The sequence below is a fragment of the Chenopodium album genome, chromosome 19 (genome assembly GCF_948465745.1).
Source record: "Chenopodium album chromosome 19, dcCheAlbu1.1, whole genome shotgun sequence".
Taxonomy (NCBI): Eukaryota; Viridiplantae; Streptophyta; class Magnoliopsida; order Caryophyllales; family Amaranthaceae; genus Chenopodium; species Chenopodium album.
The window spans coordinates 3470627-3488807 of NC_137852.1; the positions used below are offsets into that span (position 1 = coordinate 3470627).

General features: G+C 33.2%; 2 protein-coding genes across 3 annotated transcripts; one reads left to right on the forward strand and one right to left on the reverse strand.

Annotated features, from left to right (window-relative positions):
• Positions 1 to 184: 184 nt before the first annotated feature.
• Positions 185 to 6486, reverse strand: LOC145595098 (protein DA1-related 2-like). 2 transcript variants are annotated; one of them, XM_081651457.1, is made up of 12 exons: positions 6024 to 6486; positions 5596 to 5783; positions 3381 to 3468; positions 3090 to 3234; positions 2513 to 2633; positions 2231 to 2314; positions 1934 to 2053; positions 1572 to 1784; positions 1428 to 1490; positions 1226 to 1341; positions 1031 to 1089; positions 185 to 870 (listed from the first exon to the last, which is right to left on the reverse strand). In XM_081651457.1, the coding sequence occupies exons 1-12, from the start codon at positions 6070 to 6072 to the stop codon at positions 545 to 547; spliced, it is 1572 nt and encodes a 523-aa protein (XP_081507583.1). In that variant the 5' UTR covers positions 6073 to 6486; the 3' UTR covers positions 185 to 544. The 2 variants fall into 2 exon arrangements, with proteins under 2 accessions (XP_081507583.1, XP_081507584.1); XM_081651458.1 differs by having other exon boundaries at positions 5596 to 5780; positions 6024 to 6485.
• Positions 6487 to 13414: 6928 nt separating this feature from the next.
• LOC145595099 (serine/threonine-protein phosphatase PP1) lies at positions 13415 to 17912 on the forward strand. Its single transcript, XM_081651459.1, has 4 exons — positions 13415 to 13784; positions 14982 to 15541; positions 15650 to 15880; positions 17548 to 17912. Exons 1-3 carry the CDS (start codon positions 13571 to 13573, stop codon positions 15836 to 15838), a joined length of 963 nt encoding a protein of 320 aa, XP_081507585.1. The 5' UTR covers positions 13415 to 13570; the 3' UTR covers positions 15839 to 15880; positions 17548 to 17912.
• Positions 17913 to 18181: the final 269 nt, after the last annotated feature.

Genomic DNA, 18181 nt, shown 5'->3' on the forward strand with positions numbered 1-18181 from the left:
TAAATTTGGAATTTTGGTTGATTTGTGTCAATAGCTTACTTTTTATAAATTTAATCGAAGATATTTATTTTTATAAGTATGTAATTGGAGTAATGGAGTGTGCAAAAAGTAATATAGGGCTATTGTTTTATACAATTGGCTTTGGTTTTGTATCTGAAAGAACAAGACATTAAGTAAGCAAGGATGAAACGCTGGAAGAAACTTCCTTCCAAAAGAATAACTCTAGTTCAGAATTTCTTAATCGTATCTATCATGGTAATTCAATTGATAACAATAACAGTAAATAAAATACAAGTGATTTCTCAACAAATATATGGGCAGTACTTGGACAGTTTATTATGTAATCGTGTAGAATCTAATAATGTGATGTGTAAATGACCCCATAAAAACCAAGGGTGGAAACTCAATTTAAGATTTCCATGATCAGCTGATGTTGAATACTCGAGAGTTGAGACCAAAGAACAGAAGAACTATCCTGTATGCTGTATCTGTCAGAGTGAATGTAATAGGAAGAGAAAGGGGTGAAAGGAGGGAGCTTGGTTCTTTATATTGGAAAACTTCCAGTGAGATGTATATGATTTAAGGTACGACGTAAACCATATGTATTGACAGCTGCATTGGCTGCTCTAAATCCTCCACCGTAAGCTGGAGAAGCATCATGGGCAATCTGGTGCAGGAAGAACTCACCCAACTTCTTCTCAACCTCAGAAGTCCTGCCTTTTTTCGAAGATGAATATGAAGATGTAGATGTAGAAGCTGTAGATGTGGATGGCATGTTTCGAAAACCTGGCATCACCTCTGACTCAAGCCACATATACGAAAGCACTTGACAAATACCCTCCTCAACCTCAGGACTAAGATTACGGTAGCCTGCACAAATTTATAAATCAAATTTAGGTGTAAGTGAATGATTTGTGTTTTTGCTAAATGAGAAAAAGTATTACAAAGTAATTACTCAAATATGTTTCTCATTTGGAAAGCATTACCAACTTTGAGGATAGCTGGTGTATTTTTATAATATGAACAATACCTTTAAGACGTAACCATCCATGCATCAACTCATGAGCAAGTATAGCACCCGTCAATAACCTGTATGTAAACAAAGCAAAAATTATCATCGATTAGCATATGAAGTTAATAGAGCTAATTGAAATTCTTATAATGAATTGTAGCCAGCAGCCTCCACTGTGAGCTAGGTTCAATATTGTAAGCTAGTGTAGCTTACCTAGGCAAACCATAGAGAACAAGAATTGCTGTAACTTCACATTTTCGGGTTAGCTTCTGGGGTTGTGTTCTCATTCCAACCAGTCTATGTCCTCCAATTTTTGGCCTTCTAAGTATCTGGTTGATTTAGAAAAGGATAAATGGTGACATAGATAGATAATAAATCTATATATAAAAGAGGAATGAGGATCATAAGGACATACACTGGTCACGGTCTGCTCTTCAGAAAGACATAAACCTCTGGTCTCTGGCATGTGATGAAAGCCCTTGAATACAATCATTCACTGGGTTTAGAGATTGTTCACAAAAAAATATTAAAAAAAAAAAAGAGAGAAACTGCTAATTACATTTTTCTCCCCTACAATAGCTTCATTTAGGGCTTGTCTTTCAACCAAAAGCATGGGAATTTGTTGATCAATTCTCATGTTCATCCCTTCATAATAATCCCTGATAGCATGATAGAGAGGTTGACAATCTCCGGTGTCCATGATGGCAGATTCCATGCACTCTAAGCATAAACTCCTTCCATCTCCTAAGGCAATGTACCTTGTATTCCAAGACTTTAAAATGGAAAAATTAGGAAACATAAGCCAAGGGAAAGCAGAAGTCCCATATATCAGAAAGAGAGAGATTGCAATCCACATTGCAGTATTTCATTAATCTGTTACTGAAATTTGGTAAATGAACAAGATTTATTGCTGTAATGTACCTCTAAACGTTCACAACTGCAGCAACGAGCTGTGTGATCATGCTCATGTGAGGGACAATATTTCTGTGTCCAGAATGGGTGGCATCGATACTCAATTAAACCAGCTGCATTTGTTGGAATCTGAAAATGAAGGATAAGATATACTTCATAGTCTACTCAGTGATAAAACCTCATTCTGATAGGAAAACCTATTTAAAATTCCAACATTTACTATCACTAGGATTTACTTCATATAACAAATAAGAATAGAACTGGAAAGGGCCACAGATCAGAGGACAAAAGTTGGCATTTCCTTACAAATTGGTGGCAAACTTCACACTTCGGATGAGTTAACTCCTTGAAACAGGTTTTATGGTATGGATCCTTTCCTGACAAAGAAAACTTGAATCAACAGAAAAAAGTAAGACTTGTTTCAACATAAGTAAAAATTTGATAATATTTTGTAACAGAGGTTATACATTGGTATAACAGAGGGAACAAATTACAACCGTGATTGAGGAAAGTAGGATGTGACTATAGTAGCATGCAAAATTGTAAACATAGATACAATTTATTATAAGATAGGACATATTGGACTACCTCATGCTCAGTGATGGGTTGACGGCAAGAGCGACAGCAAAAGCATTCTGGATGGAAAAATGTCCCCATGCATCCAAGATAATTGCCATACCCAATTTCACCGTTGCACCCACTGCATAATCTGCAATCCAGAACATTAACCATAAGTCAGCATATGCATATCAAGATTGGAGATGTTCATAAAGTAGAAATACCAGAATTGAAATTTTAAATCTAAGATTTTATTAATATTAAGGTCATAAAGGCATAAAGCCAGTAGAGACTTATTTTTCAAATTTCTATTTATAAACAACTGATAACATTCAATGATTCACAGCAAACATCAGAAGACTTGTGTGCTGAATAAAAGGGAACATAAAGATAATTGTGATTGTTCCAGTTTTCCTCCTTCAATTCAGATTTTTAATATAGTTACTAGATAAGAAATTCGGCATAATGATTTCTGATAAACCCCAAAAAATTGAAAATGATTCCAAGGAAGTCATTTTTTTTTTTTTTTTGAAACACAAGGAAGTCAAATATTAATCTAACGGGCATTGCAACTCAAAAATGGGATGGAAAGAGAGTGATTCTGTACCTATAGCTTCTAGGAAAGAATGGGACTGGATCATAAGGAGGATAATCAGGATAAGTGGGCATATAAGGGGTATAGGAAGGTCTATGCAGACTATCTTGTAGACCTCTTGCAGTATCGTCATCATTGTCTGTGCGCCGTTTATAGCCTGAAAGTGCGGATACAGCTCATTCAGTGACAGGATCAAGGAGAAAAGGGTGAAGTAGTGTTAACTTGGAAAATGTGGGTTAGAAAGAAATATTATAGAATGAAAAGCACAGCCATGAGGCTCAAATCTTATTTAACAATACCTACCACCTGGTCTTTTAAAGTCATCTGACAAAGAGAGAGCAAGCGCACGGTCTAACTCATCCTGGTCTTTACTTGCTCTAGGTCGATCATCCTGATGCCATTGTAAATGCAGGTTAGGTTTTTACATTATATAGTATGAGCTAACTTGTACAAAAAAATTAGCAGATGAAATCAATTCCAATAGACTGTACAAGAAAAATGGTTATACTGAAAAGTATATATGTTCTATGTTGGGGCCAATGCTTGTTCCTGGTAGCTAAATTTGCAAATTTGTTTAATGTTTGAAAGTTCAAGCGACGCGGATGAGAAGAATAGACCTGTTTCTAACAGCATATAAGTGAAGGTAAAAGTTCTGCATCCACCATTAATTGTATATAAGAATCAGTCTGTAATTTACATGAAAGTGAATTCTATCTTTCACAGCCCGTTTGGTAGTCAGCTATAAATAGTGGTAATGGAGAGAAATTTAACTGTAATTTGGCAAACAGAGTAACATCCTAATGTCCATAGTAATGCAATCTCATCCCCAAACTTGTGTGTGTTTTTTTCATAAATGTCCATTACCACCCAATACCACTCTTCCGAGTAGTAACGGATTGTAATGAAAATTTGTGAAGGACAAGAGGTAATTTGAGGGTGAATTAGCATTACCATGGGATGGGACATTGATTTTTCTTACATAGCAATACACAAATTCATTCTCATTACCACTATTTATTACCACTTACCAATCAGGTTGTAGACTTTTAGTCTTCTAACCGTTCAATACTTTGATGTAGCAAAAGACTAACACAAAAAGGAAAATATTGTAAGGAGCAAATGATCTGTTGATCTAAACAACATGTTTGTTCATTCTTCATCAGATTATGAAATCTTAGTTTTGTTGATGTTCACCAATGCAAAGAGTTGGTACATAATTAATAAATCCAAAACAACAAAGCCACAAAGGTGTGCTATGTGACAAGAAAGTTAGTATCTCCTTTCAAGTTCACGTGTTTGAAACTCCGTTCTGTGCCACAATGGCACTTACACAATAAAGTGATGCATCTTTTCATAGTAATTTTGTGTTGAGACTGTTGGCTGAATTTGCAAATTAAGATTATATACAAGTATCATGATCTATAAACTAATATGGAAGGAGGGATATGATACTTATCTTTAATAGAGCATTACTAGAAATAGGGAACTACGGAGCACATCTAAACTCAAAAAACTTTTTTTAAAGAAAAAAAATATATATATATATATAAATATATATATATATATATATATATATATATATATATATATATATATATATATATATATATATATATATATATATATATATATATATATAAATATATATATATATATATATATATATATATATATATATATATATATATATATATATATATATATATATATATATATATATATATATAGGGTTCTCATAACTTTACACTAGAAAATCGTAAAAAGTTAGGAAATCATGAAAATATAAACACTAATTACACTGATTTACGCGTGTTTTTATCATGAATTCCTAATTTTATACAATTTCCAAGAGTGTATTTAATGTTTATATATAGCCCTTAGGGCTACATATAGCATTACCCATTCACAAAAAGTAGGATTACAGCTATAAATAAGTAAATTCATGATCTGAGATATGTATTGCTTGTAGCAGGCTCGCAGAGAATTTGGGATGCCTGGACTTTAAGCAACCCATTCTCCTCCTCCCAACCCAAAAAGGAAAAGCAGAAAAGGAGAACAAAAAAGAAAAGGAATCCCTGTATGATCTTTTTCTTGGTCACCCTTAAATATCTTATAGTATAGTAAAAATGTTATATAATGAAATCCTTGCAAAATACAATGTAAAAGAAAACTTTACAGAAATTACATGTTTTTTCCCTGTTTAAAAAATTCAGCTTTTGGGTCCAACTCTTCAACTGTAGTAAATATGCCATTACCACTTACTTATGGAGCACATTTTCGCGTTTCATCAATTATTGAAAAATGGGACAAAAAACTAAAGTGCAATAGCACCATTTAGTGCCTACCTAACAAGATTATTGAACTTTGGAAGATATGATGTTGGCAATAACCAGCTTCAATTATTCTACATGACATGTTAGAAAGAACTTATTTGTTACTCAACATAATTTGCTAGTTAGAATTACGAGTACTTGTAATAGTTAAAAGATCATGTATAAAGCTAGGTTACATGTATTACCAATGATCTAGAAGGTGCCCGCCAAACCATATTTTCATCCTCGAGAAACTGTGGATGTCGACCACCAGATGATGAGCCGCGACTAGACCCCCCACCACCTCCACCACCGCCATTCCCTTTAAAAATCTTACTCAACCATTTCATAAACCGCGATTTCTTCTCTGTATTCGGATGAGCCGGAAGCCCTGCTTATCATAATTACAAACCACTTCAGAAATCCATAACTATACTCATCATCTAAATTTCAATCAAAACATAATATTTTTTTTCTAAATAATAATAATATTACTAAGTCCCATATAATTAACATTAACAGAACATGATCAAGCACGAAGCTTGAGAGTTCAGTGAGGCATTTTATCGAACACATGAGCTGCATACCCAAATAAAAATTAAAAAAAAGGCGGTAAAAAAGTAAAGAAGCTTACCATAAATACAAGGCTGAGAAAAGTGTTGAATATCAGTGGAATCAGCCATGAAATTGGAATTGTTAAGCTAAAAAACCGCCGAAGTTTGAAGGGGGTAGTCGAAAAGCGAGAAAGGGAGGTTTTATGGAATGAAAAGGACCCCAAAATTGAAGAGAGAGAGAGAGAAAAGGAAAGAAGAAGAAGTAAAGGGTTGGAAAATAAAGGGGAAGTAGTACAGATTGAAGAAAGTGGGCATCGTAAAAAAAAGGCAAAACCCAGAAAAATAAAAAAATGGAGAAATACAGAGAAGAGATTCTTGGCTTGGAAAAAGGAATGAAGAAGAGAAGAGAGAGAAAGAAAAGGATTGATCAAATGGAAGGGAATCTATTGATGAGGATGATCGTTGCAAAAGTTAGTTTAAACGGCTGAAAGAATTTGAGCGGAAATTCGATTTCTGTGGAACTGGGTTTAGGAATTATTTGGAAATGTGGAATCATTTTTTTTGTGTGTGTGTTTTAATGGAGGAATATGAATATCTTGGTGTTTCTATCATTTGATTTGAATTTTAAGGCGGGTAAAAAATATTAGTGTTTTGACTCGGCTGGGGACGGCTAAAGTGTCATGATTGTGCCTTTTTATTTTGAACCGTCCTTTAGCGATGGGGTTGGGTCCGGATGGGCGGCATTGGGCGAGTGTTGATATAGATATGACGATACGCTTATGCCTTGTTCTTTTGAGTTGAAATGAAATAAAATGAAAGTAGTAAATTGAACTATTATATTGAATGAATGAAGTAAATTGGAAAAATGAACTATGATGGGTTAAATAAACTGAACTAAAAATAAATCCAAGTCTTATTTCAAAAAAAAAAAAAAAAAACAAAGAACCCAAGTCTAAAGAACATGATCTTAGAAGGGCGGATTTTTAACTTTTTAGTAGAGACCGGACATGAGTATAATTAAATAGATTGAGGGTGTTTTTGTTCACCTTTTTTTTGACACAATATTTTGTTCACCTTAAAATAAAAAGTTTGACATAAACTTGGTTGATCGAGTCCAATCTAATATAATTACATAAAAAATCAAAGTTAATCAAGTCTAAAGTTAATTTTAGATTAATCCTAGTAAAGAAAACGCCAAACTTATGACTATGGGATTTGATCAAGGAATGAATGAAATTGAACGAAAAGTACATTTTTAAGGAATGACAACTGGGCCTATTTTGATTTACTGAATTGTTTATGAGAAAAGAAAATTAGGAACTAAACTGGACTGATTGGAGCTGAATTGAACTAAACTAAAATTAAGCAGAAGAAAACAGGCCCTTATCTGATACTTGTATATGAAATGATGATCTTGTCTTGAATATTTCACATCGGCTCTACGCTTTGTTTGGATAGCAAAGAAAGAAGGAAAGGAAGGGGAAAAGGAGGAAGAGAAAGGGAAAAAAAAGGGAGGGGGAGGGGAGCTCCATTTTCTCTCCAATTTTGGAGGGATTATGCTTATTAAAGATAGAGGAAAAATGGATCCCCCCCCCCCCCCCCCTCCTTTCCTTTCCTTTCCTTCCCTCAATCCTTTGCTCAAAGTCCCAAACAAGAGAGTTTGTCCCCCTCCCCTTCTCTTCCCTTCTTTTCCTTCTACCAAAACAAAGTGCTACTCTTATATCATACGGAGTAACAATTTATTCACCATATATTTTAATCTAACATTAATGATGAAGTGACAATATCCTCCAAAGACCCTCTCAAATCAATAATTAGCTTAATATACTTAGTCCTTTTTTTTTTGTGTACAAATAGGAGATTGACAAATTCGATCATAGGCATTAGTCATAAAATGCTCCAAGCTTGATCCTTTACGCTTCTTTAACCTGTAAAAACTGAAATTGGGATACATATTACCTTTGATATTCATCGCCCTATTGGCAATGCAAAGCACAAGATAAAACCAATCTTTCTAATTTAATAACCAACATTCATAATCGTACATTCATACCAGCATTAAAAAATTCTACAATCAAAGACACGATAAAAAGGGAGATCAAAAGATAAAGGCATAACATGTACATTATGTGACTTTATGCATCATCCAACTGATCATTACAAATTGTTTATACAAACATTAAATTTCCCTTTGATTTGAGCCTCTGACTAACCAATAAAATCAAATTGTACCAATATTTTATTACAGATTTACAGTAGTAAATCTATGCTTTAATCACTACTATAAGATCAATTATTCTTTCGGGTAAGAAAGTTTCCTAAAACGTAATTTATAACAATCAAACAGAATTTTGCAGTTCTCTTTGTCAAAAAAAAAAAAAAAAAAAAAAAAAAACAGAATTTTGCCTTCTGATTATTTTTATATATCACCTTCTTCTTCTTCTTTAAATTTGCAGTACTTTTGGCAGGACTTTTAATTTTTACAGTTTTGCATCTTTTTTTCCTTTTTCTTTTATCACATATATATTGTATACGTAATATGTACGTATTAATTAGATCAATCGTTACAGCTAGTGTACAAGCTTTAACTTTATTTTATCAACTTTATAAAAATGTCTAACTTTATTAACACAATTCAGGTATATTGTGATGCTTCTTGGGATTATATTCGTTGGATATCTGAAATTAAGATTTAAATTTCAAGTTGCATAAATTCTATATTTACATGAATGGTGAGCTTTGTACCTTTGTCGTTGTCTCTTTGATGTTACAACTATCTATTTTAGATCTTTTGTTCTTTCATCATGTGTTGTAACCGTTGATTTAGGATCTTTTTATTAGGTCAACTAACGTTGTACAAAATTAATTCTCCTATGTACTATTGTAGGCTATGTTGTATCTTGTGTGTTTAAGGATCAATAACCGATTTGTAGACACGCACTTGCTTTACAAATTCACCACCATAAGCCATCAAACAAATATCTAGATAGTATGCCGGACACTCTTGAAAATGTTCTGCGTTTTTGTAGGACCTACTTCTACACAATACAAGGACAAGGAGTTGTTTCATATATGGCATATCCGCGTATATTTGTGTGTGCAAACATTATGTAATATATGCTCAATTATTTTACTTACTACCTCCGTTACATATTAGTTGCAACTTTGTGGATTATTTGTGAGAGATAAAATATTCCAAAGTTGCAACTAATATGTAACGGAGGTAGTATTTAACTACCTAAAAGAACTATAAATGCATAAGGGTAAAAAATTAGTGGATGGACATTCTATACAACAATATTTTCTATGTAATACACTACCTTTATTTTCTTCCAAAGATAATATTAAAGAAACTGCCTTCATTTATTTATTTATTTTTAATAAATATTGTAAACTCTATATAATGTTTTCTTGCAACAAGGTGGGTTTTTCTTCTTATTATTATTATTATCTTTATTGCCTCCTTTTTTTTTTTCTATTATTTAAAGGCCAAATCATGATTATTAGCTTGTGATTGCTCCGTATTAATAACTTTATGTGATTTTAAGAGTTGTATGAAGTTCAATTAAGATTAAGCTTATGATTGACTATTTTGTAGGCTATAACATGGTGTTGTTTTATAGCTATTAAGCTATAAGATGGGTTTTGCCAAACACAAATAAAGTATACTACGTACATATTTTATTTTATTTTATTTTTTTTACAAAGAAAGTACTATATGTATACGAAGTTTATGGTTTATCTTTGAGATTAATAATTTCCCATATATGTAAGCTATTATGGATGGACCAAAGACAAGTAGAATGCACATAGAGCTGTCAAAAACTGACCCGACCCGAGAACCTGACTTAACGGACAAAGATCTGAACTCAACCTGCACTCGAACAATGGGGTGAAACTAGTGACCTGTTATTTGACCTGAACCTGACCTGATCTTAACCGAAACCCCATTTGATCCAATACGTTATGACCTGAACCCGAACCTGCCCCCGACCTGATAGTAACCGTCAATTGATTGAATCCGACCTAAAAACAATCTTAACCTGAACTAGTACCCGACCTATTTAAAACATGAACCCGAGTCATGGAAGGTTTAATAAAATTTTATATACCTTTTATTCAGCTTATATACTGGTATAATTCTGTAAACCTTCAATCCGATTTAATAAAATCTTTTGTTCAGCTTATATAACTTTTGTTCTCTATTACTTGTATAGTTGTATATAGGTTTAATAAAATCTTGATGATGCTTGATCAAATTATGGAAGGCGTAATTATATAGTTCAACTTGGCCACATCGATATTTATTAGAATTGAACTTGAACCAGAACCCGAATCAACACTAACCCGAACCTGAATGTACCATCTTGTTAACCCATCCAAACCCGACTCAACACAACCCGAACCTGAAATTAAACTCGATCTGATTTTAACTCGAATTGAACCGACCTATATCCGAGAAGGTGAACGACCTGTAATAACTTGAACTGAAATTGACCCGACCTGAACCTGAACCTGATCTGAAGCTAGATTGACCCGACATAACCTAATCTTGATTTAACCCGAGACCTAATTTAACCCGACCCAATCCCGACTTGAATACCCGAATTGACAGCTCTAAATGCACATGCGATCACACCGTTTTTGTAGGCATTTTGATAACCATGCAATGTGCTGGGAATCTGGGATAATATCATCATATAATTACATTTTCATGAGAACTACTTATATATATCATGTGATTGTAACATCAATTTATAGGAACTTGTCAGTTGTCAATGCATTATTTTCTTGTGGGGAAAGGGTGATACTTGTGTTGACATGCATTGCTTAGGAGTTAAATTAGGAAGATATTTCATTTTTAAATTTTTTTTTTCATTTTAATAGATTCGTCATGGACTAAAACTTCAGATAATATACGGAGTAATTAATTTTATTGTACAACGGTTGTACGGAGTTATATACATGGTAATATGGTATATTTATTTAAGCTTATTTTGGCTTATTTTATTTGCTCATTTGAAAGATATTATAAATAAAAAGGTTATAACTTATAAATAAATAGGTGTTGGTTCAGCTTTACAATCCCCATCGACTCTATGAACATCTTGTCTAAAGAATAACGGTTAAATATCCGAAGAAAATTTCTAGACTTGCTTGATATGATAAGGCTAGACGTTAAGATGTTTTTCATGCATCCCAAGAGACCCAGGAGATATATATGATGGTCGATCAGATCGAATCATTAAATTTATACTTTGACTAGTGACTTTCGATCAGACTTTGCACCTATCATAACTATGTCTTGAATCTTAGTATGTTTTAAATCTTAGTAATGCGTTGGCTCATGTCAAAATAAAACACATATATTTGCAAACAAGAAGTACTTTATTTACTTATTATTGCTCATTTAGTTTATCACATCTTTGTCTTATGATAGATAAGCTTCAAGACTGTGCAAATTATTTTCATGGCCTTAATTCCTTGACTCTTGAGAATATGATGCATGGATCATAATCATCAATCAATCTCTAAAGTCTAAAAGCTGGCATGAGGCCGGCTTTGAAACTTTAATTTGATGCATGTGGTACAACTATATTAATATTCACCACACTTTAATTAAATGACAACATCCCTCTCAATCTCACAGGATAAAAACGCGTATTATATATGGCTAATGGACTTTCGACTAAAACAAAAAACAATAAAAAGAAAGTTAGATTAAAGCTTTTTTTTTATTTTTTTTTTTTTATCCTTTTTCATCATTAAAATAAATAAATAAATAAAAAACATTAGAGTATAAAGTTTTTCTCACTTGAATAAATTACTTTGGTTGAATTTCACTTTATTTTTTTCTCTCTAATTTAACTTGATGCTTTTGTTGAGCTTATATATGCTAATTACTATGTTGAACTTTATTTACAAGGAGCCTAACTTTGGGTACCAAAAGATAGTACTACCAGGTTTAAATGCTTGGTATAACGTCAAAATTAATTGATCAATAAGTACGTAATTGAATAAATACATACTTCTTACTGTTTTTTGTGGGATTTTTTTAGATAAGAAGAAAGTACTATGTCGCATTGAAACCTTGTGTATGTCAACTCGACTGGCTTAGTGAGCAAGAAATATATCATTCATAAATTATGGCATATGATTCTAAGAGATGAATCCAATTAGAAATGTATAAGGCCCTGTTCTCTTCACCTTAAAAAAATAATATTAAGTAAAAATAAGTTCAGTTCAGTAAAAATAAGTTCAGTTTAGTAAAATTAATTTCAGTTCAGTAAAAATAATTTCAGTTCAGTAAAAATAAGTTCAGTTCAGTAAAATTCAGTTTTCTTAAAGAAGAATTATAATAGAAAATCAGTAAAAATAATTTCAGTTCAGTAAAAATAATTTAAGTTCAGTAAAAATAATTTCAGTTCAGTAAAATTAATTTCACTTCAGTAAAAATAAGTTCAGTTCAGTAAAAATAATTTCAGTTCAGCAAAATTAAGGTGAATCAAACAGGGCCTAACAATTTTGAAAATATGACAAACAAGAAAATGAGTCACTCAAACCACTCATGTATGAAATAGTACTAACCATGACAGTTTAGGATCAACAAAAACAGTTGTAAACTAAGTTCTAGCTTTCTAAATCAATGAATCATTAATTTAGGGCACCACCCTCAAGAATCCCCAACTCACCACAAATCTTTGGGGAAATAAAGTTATCATTGTCGTATCTCTCAAGCTGTAAAGATTCAATAAAGTTTAAGCAACCTAGAGGAATGTTCATAGTAAACAAGTGCTCGCAAAATTCTTAGCTATTTGATCTTATGAATTATAACTTTGTTCTCATGCTCCATTAGCCTCTTTAATAAAATAAAATGGTGCTTCATATATACTAATGTGTCATATTATGACAAAGATCACTCATAATCATGGGAATAAGATTATGACAATCACAAAATACAACAGAAACTTATTATGATAGAAGTTTTTTTTTTTTTTTTAAAAAAAAAAACAAGCCTTTAAGCCTTACAATCCTTAGCTCTTTAACACCTCGGTGATTGCAACATATTCAGCATCAACACTCAAAGATAATAATACAAATCAAGCTAACTTAAGAAGAAAATGATTCGGAAGAAATAATTCATATAAATTAATTATATAATTCTCTATAGATGATTTTAATCAGCTAAATTACTCATGCCATAATTTTAATTATTTTATATCGACACGTATCATACAAAATCATTAGAATTTGCAAAAATTACATTATCCATCAAAATCAAAAGTACCTTCCCACATTTAAGATTTGAAAATACACCAATAAATGATAAAAGGCCAAAAGGACCCACTCATCATCCCACAAAAAACACAAAAATGAGAATTAAGAATTTTAGATAAATAACAACAACAATAAATCAATAATATAATTTTAATTTAATTTTTATTATTATTAATCAATCAAAGTACTTTTCCCTCTTTCGTCTTTCTCTCTCAGCGCGAGGGAGAAAGTGCAAGTGCGCTCTTTCTCTATTTCTTCAACCCTTTTCCCCCTTTCAAATTTCTAGGGTTTCAGTTTTCACCATTGATTTCAATCGAAAAAGCTTAAATTCCTCTCTTCTTTGATAAAAATGGCGACGCAAGTAGGTAATCAAGGTCAAGGAGGTATGGACCCTACTGTATTAGACGACATTATCAGACGCCTTTTGGAGGTTCGTCTTGCTCGTCCTGGAAAACAGGTTCAATTGTCGGAGACTGAGATCCGTCAGCTTTGTGTTGCTGCTCGTGAAATCTTCATTAATCAACCTAATCTTCTCGAACTTCAAGCTCCCATCAAGATTTGCGGTATTTTCCCCCCTTTTTGAATCTTTGCAATTGATGTTCCTGTTAATTTGGCGTGATTTTAGGGTTTAGTTTTAGGTTTTGATGGTTTGTTTAATCTGCATTTGACGTTTTTTTTTGTTGTATTTAATAATTTTAAAGAGGTTTTCTGGGTTGTTTTACTTGTGTATGCTGAAATGATGAAGTGGTGTTTTGTTATGTGTGTCTGAAATGTTGATTTCGTTGATTTAATTAGGGTTTCGTGATGGGAGAAAGAGTGCATTGGATATTTGGGTTTGTGGCATTAGTTTGATAATGTTAAGGTTTACTCACAAAATTAGGTGGAGGAATTTGTGTGTAAAGATGGTTAGATCTAGAAAAGGAGCTTTGAATTTGATGGAGCTTTGCTAATATAAGTTCTTACCAGCTAATTGTAAGGAGCTTGCAGGAAGTCTGGGAACGGTACGAATACAATATTTGCTGTAATTTTGCAAAAGAGTTAGGGTCACTTTTCCTTCAAAGTTTTAAGGGTAAGGCAGTGAAGATGTCCAGTGGTGGAGGAAAAAGTGATTTTTATTGGAATTTTGTTTTTGCCTAAGGATCATATGGAATGCATTACCTTTTTTTTATTGAAAATGCAAGAAAGGTTTTTTCGTGTGTCAAGTTGCAGCTTTGTATAATGTATTTATGGATTAGATTGTTTAAGTTTTCTAGACATGATAATGTGCAGATGGATCATAAGGGCTGCATACTGTTAGACTTTCACGATAGTTAAGGACTTTAATATTGGGCCGGATTCCACCGTGTTGTGGCATTGTGGATTAGACAAAAGGACAATTGATTTAATATGAATTTATTAACTAAGAAAACAATCAAATTGGTCGGATCAAATCTAGACGGAGGATGGTCATTTGAAATTGTTGGATTTTGATGAGAGATTAAAAAGTTTATTTGGGCAGTTCATGTCACAAAGTAGCATATTGCAGTGTTTAGCATTGTATAAGTTATACTCCGTAGTATATATGATTGCTTTGTATTTCTTTGCTATGCTTCTGTATATGTGCCATTGTCCAGTGTACCTTTGTTTATCTTTGGGCCCTGAATTTTTGGAGAATGTTTGGTAAAGTACTTCTTGTCTGGTTTATTTTGAAATTTATCTGCTTTAACTTTGAAAAGTACTTGTAGTTTTTTACAAGCTTAACTTTTGATATTTCATATTAGGTGATATTCATGGGCAGTACAGTGATTTGTTAAGGCTTTTTGAGTATGGTGGTTTGCCTCCTCAAGCAAATTATCTATTTCTAGGAGACTATGTTGATCGTGGCAGGCAAAGTCTTGAGACGATTTGTCTTCTGCTTGCCTACAAGATCAAGTATCCTGAGAACTTTTTCCTTCTTAGAGGAAATCACGAGTGTGCTTCCATTAATCGGATATACGGATTTTATGATGAATGCAAGAGACGTTTTAATGTGAGACTCTGGAAGACATTCACAGATTGCTTCAATTGTCTCCCAGTTGCTGCGTTAATAGATGATAAAATATTGTGCATGCACGGTGGACTTTCTCCAGACCTGCAAAATATGGACCAAATCAGAAGCTTACCTCGCCCTACTGCTGTACCTGATACTGGTCTGCTTTGTGATTTGCTCTGGGCAGATCCTGGTCATGATGCTAAGGGATGGGCAATGAATGATAGAGGGGTTTCCTACACTTTCGGTGCTGATAAGGTGTCAGAATTCTTGACAAAGCATGATTTGGATTTAGTTTGCCGCGCACATCAGGTTTTTTGCCTTTTCTTTTTGGATAGTTTTTTTTTTTTTTTTTTTTTTTTTTTTTTTTTTTCCTGAGAGTCAAAATGCTGTTTTGCTCAAAGGTTTTGCTGGTTATAGGTGGTAGAAGATGGTTATGAATTCTTTGCGGATAGGCAGCTGGTTACTATATTCTCAGCCCCAAATTACTGTGGTGAATTTGATAATGCTGGGGCGATGATGAGTGTTGATGAGAATCTGATGTGCTCTTTTCAAATTCTCAAGCCAGCAGAGAAGAAGAATAAATTTTTGATGTCGACAAAAATGTGATTCCTGCATAATTATGACTTATGGTACCTTTGGTCTGATAGGGTATGTCTCTCTACCCTGAACTGGGTGGTCTTAAGTCTCATTTCCATACTGCTTATACTGAAACTGTATAATTGATGATCATACCTGGGTTTTATTTGAGTGGTGTTTCCTTTTTTCTCTAATACCGTGCTACTGTTCATTTTTAAATATGGGTGCTGGTAGTCTGGTACTTAATGTGTGATGGTCTTGAAGTCCTCGCGCAGCAGACCTTATCACCATGCTTTCACTTATTGTTTTTCTGTGGTTTCCTCAGATACTTATCGCCAATGTATGTTTAAACTTGAAAGTTATAATGAGAATTCTAAATCTTTTAACCAATTATGTATGGTTTTCCAATTTTTACTCCCTTTGTTCCTAAATGTCAATAGTGAGTTAAACAAGTTATTGACATCTGGGAGTTACAAAACATGGACCATATTAGAATCAAACAAGCTATTGACATCTGGGAGTTGCTATTATCTTCTCATGGAGGTAAGCTGCACCAGCTTGTCATTGTTAAACTTTGCTGGAAAAAAGTTTGGACCTTAGAAGATTTATCAGAAATATAGAAGTCTAAGGCCACTGTCATCTCTACTGTTTTAATTCTGTATGTGCTCCTTAACTTCCTTCTTCTATTAAAATTTGAAGTTTATCCATTTTCCTCGTCTCTGTGCTCTTGCAAATTCAAATTGCAACTCCTTTATTTTCTAACTAACACATGCATGTAGCTGGAGTTTCTTATAAATATGCATTTAATGTCATCATCACTTTTTTTTGGCATTCCTTGTGTTTAAAAATAGTCTGCACTGTAGTGTGTAATACACCTGTAGCCGTTGACTAAAAGCTGAAAGGATCTACTCTACTGTGGTCACTGGCTACTTTTTCCATGGAAAATGGTTGATTGATTACGAGGAATACGTGATTTTTATACTTCACTATGATGCATTATTGAGAGATTCTTTAGACAGCCATTGGTGGTGTTTTTTTCATTCTGTCTGGATTGCAAATAACACCATTATATTTTCATATACATTCTAACAAAGGACCTTGAGCAAGCTAAATTTAAAGTTTTTGATTAGGTTCCTGAATTCTTATGGTTGAGAATTCAGACTTATAGTTAAACTGAGCTCTTTATAACAGCAACGCATTTTTTGTTGTGATAGTTGAGTAGTAATTATTATTAATTTGGAAAAGGTACCAAGCAGAAGTAATTTCTGTGGTAGTCTTTAACTTTGAAGAATATAACTGCTTAATAGACTAGAAGGCTAGGACATGATTGTTTCTGTGTAATAGTATTCTATATTTCTATGTTTGATATTCTTCTCTTTCTGTAATCTGTAGGAGCTGAGATTTTATGTTTGAGGTATGAACACTATGTTTCTAACATTTAGCCAATTCAACCTATTATCTTCATGAATAAGTCGTGTATGATTGTATGAAAGGATTTTCCTCTGCTTGTTTTATGAAGCTAGAGGAGAGAATGACTTATGCAGCATTGATGTCATATGTGAGAAAATTATTAATTAGTTTTGCTCCGTCCTTGTCTTTTTTTCATTCTATATGATCGATGGTAGGTGTTATTATTTGTATAATTTTTGAACTGCATGCCCATAGCTACTCAGCTAGTATTTTTTTGTTGCCAATACTTACTAGTTACTAAATACTAATTGCCTTCCTCTGCATTATAGTTGATGGAAGAACTTACATGAAGACACAAGTAATAGACTTGCTGGTTATCGAGTACAGGGAAGTTGCTATGTCTCCTGCAACTTTGGTGATATGTGACTAAGGTTTTGGGTTAGAGGGATGAAGTCATCAAAATAATGAAATCCTCACGTAGGCTCTTCTTCACTCCAATGCCTGATGGTGCCAATACCATAACTCAGTTTCTTGTATATGTGTAGTGGCAGCTCTTAGCTTCATTTGTGGGTCATTGTTTCATTAAAGATAGACCCATTAGAGAACTTGTGTAATGTGAGTTGGCTTGATAATTCAAAGCCCCTGTGAATTCGCAATTTCACCTCGTGCAATGAGTTTAGTTGAATTACTCTTATGTGTGCAATATTAAAATTTATCAGTTTTGGTTGTTTGAGACTGATGTAAATAAATATCAGCTGTGATTTTGGGCACTAATGTAAGGTCTACAAAGAACAATGAAAGCTTCCCGTGCACTCATGGCCGCAGATGATCTTGTCGATCTAGAGACCAAAGATAGCATCAGTGCTGGAGTAAAGTTGGTAAAACCACCAAACCTATTTGAATGGTATTCCACACTTCTGTGACTCCGGTTTGTAATTCCTGTACTGGGAATGACTTGACCCT

Coding starts and splice junctions, on each gene's coding strand:
- LOC145595099 (XM_081651459.1), top strand. CDS start 13,571: ATGGCGACGCAAGTAGGTAATCAAGGTCAAGGAGGTATGGACCCTACT. Junction 13,785..14,981: donor AGCTCCCATCAAGATTTGCG/GTATTTTCCCCC, acceptor ATTTCATATTAG/GTGATATTCATGGGCAGTAC. Junction 15,542..15,649: donor TAGTTTGCCGCGCACATCAG/GTTTTTTGCCTT, acceptor TGCTGGTTATAG/GTGGTAGAAGATGGTTATGA.
- LOC145595098 (XM_081651457.1), bottom strand. CDS start 6,072: ATGGCTGATTCCACTGATATTCAACACTTTTCTCAGCCTTGTATTTAT. Junction 3,469..5,595: donor GGGCACCTTCTAGATCATTG/GTAATACATGTA, acceptor CAATGGCATCAG/GATGATCGACCTAGAGCAAG. Junction 2,054..2,230: donor GTGAAGTTTGCCACCAATTT/GTAAGGAAATGC, acceptor CTTCATTTTCAG/ATTCCAACAAATGCAGCTGG.